The sequence below is a fragment of the Rana temporaria genome, chromosome 6 (assembly GCF_905171775.1).
Source record: "Rana temporaria chromosome 6, aRanTem1.1, whole genome shotgun sequence".
NCBI lineage: Eukaryota > Metazoa > Chordata > Amphibia > Anura > Ranidae > Rana > Rana temporaria.
The window spans coordinates 10214259-10224375 of record NC_053494.1 but is presented as its reverse complement, the minus strand read 5'-3'; the positions used below and the strand labels follow the sequence as shown (position 1 = coordinate 10224375).

General features: G+C 43.6%; 1 protein-coding gene across 1 annotated transcript; it reads left to right on the top strand.

Moving 5' to 3' along the window:
- Positions 1-9405, top strand: LOC120943048. Its single transcript, XM_040356115.1, has 2 exons — positions 1-138; positions 7763-9405. The coding sequence occupies exon 2, from the start codon at positions 7856-7858 to the stop codon at positions 9050-9052; it is 1197 nt and encodes a 398-aa protein (XP_040212049.1). The 5' UTR covers positions 1-138; positions 7763-7855; the 3' UTR covers positions 9053-9405.
- The last annotated feature ends 712 nt before the right edge of the window (positions 9406-10117 follow it).

Sequence of the window (10117 nt, the reverse complement as noted above, 5' to 3'; positions counted from 1 at the left end):
ATGTGTCAACCACCCGTCTGCAACTTCTGCAGGAAGTGATGAGAAAGAAACCATATTGTGACATTCAGCGCAGAGTCTGGGAACCCGCAGGGTGGGGACACAAGATCTGGACGCCGGAGAGGAGCAGACAGGCTGCAGGTAAGTGGCTTTCTGTGCCCATCTCTTTATATCATCCAAACCCAATCTGCAATTCATACTGGAGTCCCAACATCCAAAGTCCGGGATCACTTCATTACTGGGATGATGTGACCGACCCCCCCCCCCCCACCACCACCCCACCCCCGATGGAATGCAATACACGTCTTTATGTTATATTCCAGAGTTTGGTGGGTGCTGGAGAGATAAACCCCCCCCAACAGTCTCTGCGACTATCACTCAGGGTCTGTACTGGGGACTTCCTCCATTCCCAAGAAGATGCAGCGGGTGTGCAGACCCGGGAACTCAGCACAGGGATGGTGGGAACCCCTCATAATGGGCACAGCGGGTATACAGACCCGGGAACTCAGCACAGGGATGGTGGGAACCCCTCATAATGGGCACAGCGGGTGTACAGACCCGGGAACTCAGCACAGGGATGGTGGGAACCCCTCATAATGGGCACAGCGGGTGTACAGACCCGGGAACTCAGCACAGGGATGGTGGGAACCCCTCATAATGGGCACAGCAGGTGTACAGACCCGGGAACTCAGCACAGGGATGGTGGGAACCCCTTATAATGGGCACAGCGGGTGTACAGACCCGGGAACTCAGCACAGGATGGTGGGAACCCCTCATAATGGGCACAGCGGGTGTACAGACCCAGGAACTCAGCACAGGGATGGTGGGAACCCCTCATAATGGGCACAGCAGGTGTACAGACCCGGGAACTCAGCACAGGGATGGTGGGAACCCCTCATAATGGGCACAGCGGGTGTACAGACCCGGGAACTCAGCACAGGGATGGTGGGAACCCCTCATAATGGGCACAGCGGGTGTACAGACCCAGGAACTCAGCACAGGGATGGTGGGAACCCCTCATAATGGGCACAGCAGGTGTACAGACCCAGGAACTCAGCACAGGGATGGTGAGAACCACCCACATAATGGGCACAGCGGGTGTACAGACCCGGGAACTCAGCATAGAGATGGTGGGAACCCCTCATAATGGGCACAGCGGGTGTACAGACCCGGGAACTCAGCACAGGGATGGTGGGAACCCCTCATAATGGGCACAGCAGGTGTACAGACCCGGGAACTCAGCACAGGGATGGTGGGAACCCCTCATAATGGGCACAGCAGGTGTACAGACCCGGGAACTCAGCACAGGGATGGTGGGAACCCCTCATAATGGGCACAGCGGGTGTACAGACCCGGGAACTCAGCACAGGGATGGTGGGAACCCCTCATAATGGGCACAGCGGGTGTACAGACCCGGGAACTCAGCACAGGGATGGTGGGAACCCCTCATAATGGGCACAGCTGGTGTACAGACCCGGGAACTCAGCACAGGGATGGTGGGAACCCCTCATAATGGGCACAGCAGGTGTACAGACCCGGGAACTCAGCACAGAGAGTTTAACTCTCCAGCATCCACCAAACACTGAAATATCATATTGGGTGGATCAGCCACATTCAGACCTGCGTGTGACAAGTTCCCGGTTATCACCGATGACCTCCTGAAATATTCCCTTCATTTTATCTTACATCCATATCACCTGTCAGTGTTACTTTCATTCTATATTCGCACCTGCGTTTTGGCACGACCGTGTGCAGATGTGAGGAGTCCCGGTGATTGGCTACAGGAGGCAGCCCTGGTAATGAAAGCAATGGAAGGCTGCTGGCTCCCACAGCTCAGTGCAGCCGCTGGCATCTAATCGCTATGCTGACTGTCCGATCCTCAGGTGCTGCCTCCTGTAGCAACTGTTTTTTTCTTTCTGGTGGGCCAAAACGCAGGTGCGAATGTAAAAACTAAAATGTAACACTGACAGATGATATGGATACAATGTAAACCGAAGCTCGGCTGTTCTCGGAAACCCTCGGAAAGGTTCGGAAACACTCGGGAACAGAGAATCTCCAAGTATTTCCCAGTTATTCCGAGTATTTCCGAACCGTTCCAAGTGTCACCGGTGCCCCCGTACCTCTGGCTAAATGCGGTACTGCACGCCCCATTAGCTTGAATTCTGTTGTCTCGCAAACTGAGTCAGAATTCAAAAAACTTTTTTCATTTTGATGGGAATGACTAAAGCGGGTGTACAGGTCATCTGTGTCCACGTCAATTGATTACACTTTATTTCCTGTCCTGTACACATAACAGGAAATGAGGGAAGTCCCCTCTTAGACAGGTGTCTCTGGAGCTAGTGTCCCCATGGCAAGATTTCCTCTCTGTTCCTGTTCTGGTGACAACACAACATATTGGGCTTTCCATCACTTTCAGTCTTGATGACAATGGTGACGGGGACAAAAATAAAGGATGTCAGTTGTAGGGTGGTTTTCCTGTATACATAACCAGAATCTATATATAAAATCCTGTATAATAATAATAATAATAATAATAATAATAATAATAATAAAATAATAATAATAATAATAATAATAATAATAATAATAATAATTAAAATACAAATAATAATAATAATATTAAAATAATAATAATAAAAATACAAATAATAATAATATTAAAAATACAAATAATAATAATATTAAAATAATAATAATAATAATAATAATAATAATAATAATAATAATAATAATAATAATAATAATAATAATAATAATATAGTCTTCATGCCAAAAATAAAGGATGTCAGTTGTAGGGTAGTGCTCCTGTATACATAACCAGAATCTATATATAAATCCTGTATAATAATAATAATAATAATAATAATAATAATAATAATAATAAAAAAAAATAATAATAATAATAATAATAATAATAATAATAAAAAAAAAAAAAATAATAATAATAATAATAATAATAATTAAAATACAAATAATAATAATAATAATAATAATAATAATATTAAAATAATAATAATTAAAATACAAATAATAATAATATTAAAAATACAAATAATAATAATATTAAAATAATAATAATAATAATAATAATAATAATAATAATAATAATAATAATAATAATAATATAGTCTTCATGCCAAAAATAAAGGATGTCAGTTGTAGGGTAGTGCTCCTGTATACATAACCAGAATCTATATATAAATCCTGTATAATAATAATAATAATAATAAATAATAATAATAATAATAATAATTAAAAATAATAATAATAATAATAATAATAATAATAATATTAAAATAATAATAATAAAACTACAAATAATAATAATATTAAAAATGCAAATAATAATAATATTAAAATAATAATAATAATAATAATAATAACAATAATAATAATAATAATAATAATACTACTACTAATAATAATAATATAGTCTTCATGCCAAGGGTAGGGTGGTGCTCCTTTGTATTATTATTATTATTATTATTATTATTATTATTATTATTAATAATATTACAATAATAATAATAACAATAATAATAATAATAATACAAATAATAATAATATTAAAATAATAATAATAATAATAATAATAATAATAATAATAATAATAATAATAATAATAATAAAAATAATAATACAAATAATAAGAAGAAGAAGAAATAATAATAATAATATTAAAATAATAATATTAAAATAATAATAATAATAATAATAATAATAATAATAATAAAAATAATAATAATAATAATAATAATAATAATAATAATAATAATATTAAAATAATAATAATAAAAATAACAATAATAAAAATAATAATAATAATAATATAGTCTTCATGCCTGGGAAGCATTGGAGACTCAGAAGCATTTTTAGGTCTGTTCCCATGAATGGTAATGCAAAGTCACATATTTCTCTCTTTTCCCTGAGAAAAGGGGAACAATAAAATGCTAGACTGCAGAAATTCACCAGACAGCACTCTGCCGGTTTTGGGTTATCGGTGCTTTCCGTCTACGACTTCATTTATGTAAATCAGGTTCTGCATGACTTGTCCGACGCAGACAGTAAAATCTTTTGGAGTCTGTTTATAGAAAATTCACAAAGCAGTCACGAATAATTATTTATTTCCTGTGATCTCCAGCTCCATCTTGTGGCCATAATAAGGTATTTTCCAGATGGAGGTATTTCAGTGAAGTGCCACATTATGACCAGGTGTGTGTGTTTGTGTAGGGGGAGGGGGCAGGAGCTGAGTGCATACAAGTGTGTGGGGGGTTGAGTTTGTATAGGTATGGGGGGAGCTGAGTGCATACAGGCGTTTGTGTTGGGGGGGCTGAGAGCATACAAATGTTGGAGGCTGAGTGCCTACAGGTTTGGGGGGCTGAGTGCATACAAGTGTGGGGGGTTTTGAGTGCGTACAGGTGTGGGGAGGGGCTGAGTGCATACAGGCATGAGGGGGCTGAGTGCATACAGGTGTGGGGGGGGCTGAGTGCATACAGGCATGAGGGGGCTGAGTGCATACAGGTGTGGGGGGGGCTGAGTGCATACAGGTGTGGGGGGTTTTGAGTGCGTACAGGTGTGTGGGGGGCTGAGTGCATACAGGTGGGGGGGGGGGCTGAGTGCATACAGGTGTGTGGGGGGCTGAGTGCATACAGGTGTGGGGGGGCTGAGTGCATACAGGCATGAGGGGGCTGAGTGTATACAGGTGTGGGGGGGCTGAGTGCATACAGGTGTGTGGGGGGCTGAGTGTATACAGGTGTGGGGGGGGGGCTAAGTGCATAAAGGTGTGGGGGGCTGAGTGCATACAGGTGTGTGGGGGGCTGAGTGTATACAGGTGTGGGGGGGCTGAGTGCATACAGGTGTGGGGGGCTGAGTGCATACAGGTGTGGGGGGCTGAGTGCATACAAGTGTGTGGGGGGTTCAGTTTGTATTGGTATGGGGGGAGCTGAGTGCATACAGGTGTTTGTGTTGGGGGGGCTGAGAGCATACAAGTGTGGGGGGTTTTGAGTGCATACAGGTGTGGGGGGGGCTGAGTGCATACAGGTGTGGGGGGGCTGAGTGTATACAGGTGTGGGGGGGGGGCTAAGTGCATACAGATGGGGGGGGGGGGGGTCTCTTCAATAAATGTAATTTAATATTTCATGTCATCTTGAAATTGGCACAGTGTGGCTTAATATCACACCCCATCCTCCACCTTGTTTTCCCCAAAACCGTTACTTTGTAACTGACTTTCTCATTTTACAGGAAGTTGCTCAAGTTTGTGGCACAGGAGAGACCTGCGGCTTTCAAAAAAAAAAAAGGGGGGGGGGTTATTAGGAAAGAATATAACGAGGCCTCGCTAATTTGTGCTTCAGACTTAACATGATCAACAGGATCTTGTGATGGGGCCCTATAGCAAATCCATTGAGGGGCCCCCTTTTTGTTTTTGCCTTTCTTCCCTTTATTTTCAGTTGGTGATCCTGCCAGCAACCCACCTCCTGTCTCAGGGTGACAACACTCCGGGGGCCGACTGAAAACTCATGGGGCCCCCGGGCAATAGGAGATTATGGGGCCCCCGGGCAATAGGAGATTATGGGGCCTTCGGGCAATAGGAGAATATGGGGCCCCCAGGCAATAGGAGATTATGGGGCCCCCGGGCAATAGGAGATTATGGGGCCCTCGGGCAATAGGAGATTATGGGGCCCCCAGGCAATAGGAGATTATGGGGCCCACTGGGCAATAGGAGATTATGGGGCCCCCAGGCAATAGGAGATTATTGGGCCCCCAGGCAATCGGAGATTATGGGGCACCCAGGCAATAGGAGATTATGGGGCCCCCAGGCAATAGGAGATTATGGGGCCCACTGGGCAATAGGAGATTATGGGGCCCCCAGGCAATAGGAGATTATTGGGCCCCCAGGCAATCGGAGATTATGGGGCCCCCAGGCAATAGGATATTATGGGGCACCCAGGCAATAGGAGATTATGGGGCTCCCAGGCAATAGGAGATTATGGGGCCCCCAGGCAATAGGAGATTATGGGGCCGCCAGGCAATAGGAGATTATGGGGCCACACAGTATACACACACATACAGTATACATACACAGTATACACACACAGACACACAATATACACACACAGGCCCGGATTTAGGTAGAATTGTCTATCTATGGGCTGGCGTAACGTATCGCAGATACGGTACGCCGCCGTAAATTTGGGCGCAACTTCCGTATTCAGAAACAACTTGCGCCCTTAGTTACGGCGGTGTAACGTATGTGTGTCGGCGTAAGCCCGCCTAATTCAAATGTGGATGATGTGGGCGTGTTTTATGTATATTAACTGTGACCCCGCGTATTTGACGTTTTTTACGAACGGCGCATGCCAGTGCGAATGCTCGAAATTACGCCGCAAATCGTCAATGCTTTACACGTGAACGTAACTTACGTACAGCCCTATTCGCGAACGACTTACGTAAACGATGTAAACATTTTTAAACGGCCATACTTAACATTAGCTACGCCTCATATAGCAGGGGTAACTTTACGACGGAAAAAGCCGAACGTAAACGACGTAAGAAAAATGCGCCAGCCGGACGTACGTTTCTGAATCGGTGTATCTAGCTAATTTGCATATTCCTCGCGTAACTATACGGAAGCACCACCTAGTGGCCAGCGTAAATATGCAGCCTAAGATACAATGGTGTAAGACACTTACACCGGTCGGATCTTAGGGATATCTATGCGTAACTGATTCTATGAATCAGGCGCATAGATACGACCGCCCAGACTCAGAGATATGACGGCGTATCCGGAGATACGCCGTCGTATCTCCTTTCTGAATCTGGGCCACAGTATACATACACAACATACACACACAGTATACACAGATTTTTACATACTGTCCCTGGTTTTACTAAGGCTGGCAACCCTGATGGGGCCCCCTAGTGGCATGGGGCCCCCGGGCAGTGCCCGAATGGTCAGTCCGCCCCTGCAACTCTCACTGTACTGCATTGCTTCTATAGAGGAGCAGCCTTGCCTTCCTAGGTTGCTTTTATACAGCGATCAGTACTATAAAAATGCACTGATTACTGTATAAATGTCACTGGCAGAGAAGGGGTTAACACTAGGGGGCGATCAAGGGGTTAAATGTGTTCCCTAATGTGTGTTCTAACTGTAGGGGGGATGGGACTGACTAGGGGAAGAGATTGATCGTGTGTTCATACATAGTATGAACACCGATCAGTCTCCTGGCCCCCGGAGAGAACCGAGAAGCAGTTAAAAAAAGCAGTTAAAAAAATAAAAAACGCAGAGGTGATCAAATATCACCAAAAGAAAGCTCTTTTCGTGTGAAAAAAAAATGATATAAATGTAATTTGTGTACAGCGTTTCATGACCTTAATTGTCAGTTAAAGTAGCACAGGGCCTGATCATGAAGAGGGTAAAATCTTCCAGGGCTGAAGTGGTTAAGCTTTATAAATGAAAACTAGAACCTGATTGGTTGCCACACACAGTTGCTTTTGATTCTGGTTTCTCCGTTTTTCATAAGTTCCTCTCAATGTATTCAATTTGTGTTCCTTGGTTTAGAAACACTTTCAATTCTCCTTAATTGACATCAATGCATTTCTCCAAAAATGGCAAAATTTTGTCAAAATTTTCGCAATTGTTACTGAAATTTGCGAGAGACGAATCCTCGTCCCTCGCAGAACTGATCTCCAAATTTTAATCTTTCAACAAATTGTACATTATATCTTTGAAAGAACTGGTTGACCTCTCTTTCTACTTTTGTTACAGGTTCCTCCCTGTGGTCAACTTTCTCAAACCGGTGATTAAAAATTTTTGGAAAAAGAAAGAAGTGATAGACGAGAGCACATCGAATAGACAATTATGGGGAGTTATCATCTGATGGGCGTGCTGCTCCTTCTGTTTGTGGCAAGTTCAAGGTCCCAGGAGAACCCTATTTACGACGAGGATACCACCTCCCCTATTGAAACAGATCCTTTGCCATCTACTGGTTCTCCATTAGTCCTACAACAGGAGGTTGAAACTTCGGCTTCTCCCAAGGACACATTTGTTCCTGTTCCTATGCCATCTACTGGTTCTCCATTAGTCCTACAACAGGAGCTTGAAGCTTCGGCTCCTCCTGAGGTCACATCTGTACCTGTTCCTTTGCCATCTACTGGTCCTCCATTAGTCCTAAAACAGGAAGTTGAAACTTCGGCTCCTCCTAAGGTCACATCTGTACTTGTGGCAACAGAAAGGTTCACCTCCCAAGAAGAGTCCAATGGAGTAGCTTCAACTACCATCATCACAAAAGATTTCGAGGTTACAAATGAATCGTCAACTCCCGCCTCAGCGTTCAATGATCCATCTACAACTTTGAAACGCGTAGACATGGCTACCACAACAGCCAAAGATGAAGATGATGGGTCAGAGAATCTCACAGATGACGAAGGCACCACCAGTCCATCAACTACCCAAAATGAAACACAAAGTAGAGATGATGATGTCACTCAGATGGATACGAAAAATGGTGAAGAAGAGGACTCCCCCACTACCAAACACCCTGGCCAAGAGACAAATAATGACAAGTTAAATAATAAAAAGAAAGGTGAATTGGTCCTAGTGATCTTAATTGGAGTTGGTATTGTTGTTTTAATCTTGGTCCTGGCAACCATGGTCTTCTTCTTGTTGCGGAAGAAGAAGAGAAGCGGCTCGTTTCGCACCCAAAGTAAAAAGAACTCCAAGCGAGACGTGTGGGCGGGCCAAGTGCCTGAACTGGCAGAAGGAAGGGCGGCTCAAGATCTCGCCATGGCGGAAAACGGAAGAGCTGGGACCGAACTGGAGACGGTCAAGGAGGAAGAAATGATCACCTTTGTCAGCGGGGAGAAGAAGACGGATTCGGCGATCGAGATGAACGAACTGGGAGCTGGGGAAAAAGCTACAGCCAATGGAGGGGAAAAGCTGGGCAAAGGGGACACCGCGGAGGAGAAGACGCCATTACTGGAAGAGTCTCCAAAACCAGATGAGCAGTTTCCAGTCCCTCCTATGGAACAAGAACTGATGGCAAACGGGGTTCAGTAATGGCTTAGCCATCGGGGGCCGATAATAACTATTCTTCTTCTCGGACAATGCTAGGGATGATCAAACCTGATTGGACGGACCCGGATTGGCTGTGTTCAGTCCCAACTGAATTTCTGTAAATAAGGAGAAGGTCTAAAATTTAGGTTGGCCTTGGACTAACTGCAATGTTAAAGTGTCAGCCCACCCAAGATGAAAAGGTTTCAGTTATAGGAGCAGAACTACAACCAATCCCTGATGAGGTCAAGCCACTTGAGTTCCCGGATCTGCTCATCTGCCAATTACAGCAAGAGGGTGGAGCTCAGGACACTGGTCCCCAAATGTCCCTTGCTTGAGGATCCAAGAAAAAAAAAAAACCTACAGAATGGACTTATGCCACGTACACACGATCGGAAATTCCGCCAAGAAAAGTCAGAATTTCCGACAAGAACTTTTCCCGTCTAAAAACTTGAGAACCAGCTGTTAAATTTTTCTTGGCGGAAATTCCATTGGAGCCTACACACGGTCGGAAATTCCGACCGTGTGTAGGCGCCAACGTAATTTTTCTGTCGGAATTTCCGCTAGGAAAAATTTGACAGCTGGTTCTCAAATTTTCCGACGGGAAAAGTTATTGTCGGAAATTCCGATCGTCTGTATGTAATTCCGACGGAGAAAAAGCCTACGCATGCTCGGAATCAAGTCGACGCATGCTCGGAAGCATTGAACTTCATTTTTCTTGGCTCTTAGGGTGCATATTTACGCTGGCCGCCAGGTGGCATTTTTAGTCATTGATGTAAATACAAAGATTGTACAGTTACATTGTAACATGTGTTGCCAAGGTTGTGGCCATACATGTTCAAGTCTGAGTGTGCAATCCCCTTTAGATCTACCAAAACGATATAATATGAGGGTCTACATTAAAGCCCAATTGTGGACATATTAAAAAAATATATTAATTAAAGAATTATTAATAATAATAATAATAATAATAACAAAATATTAATAAATGAATAAATCGACCAGTGTGCAAAATTACAAAGCAGCGCAAGCTGCAATACTCCCCTCCGCAGTGGTGTCCCTGCACTACTC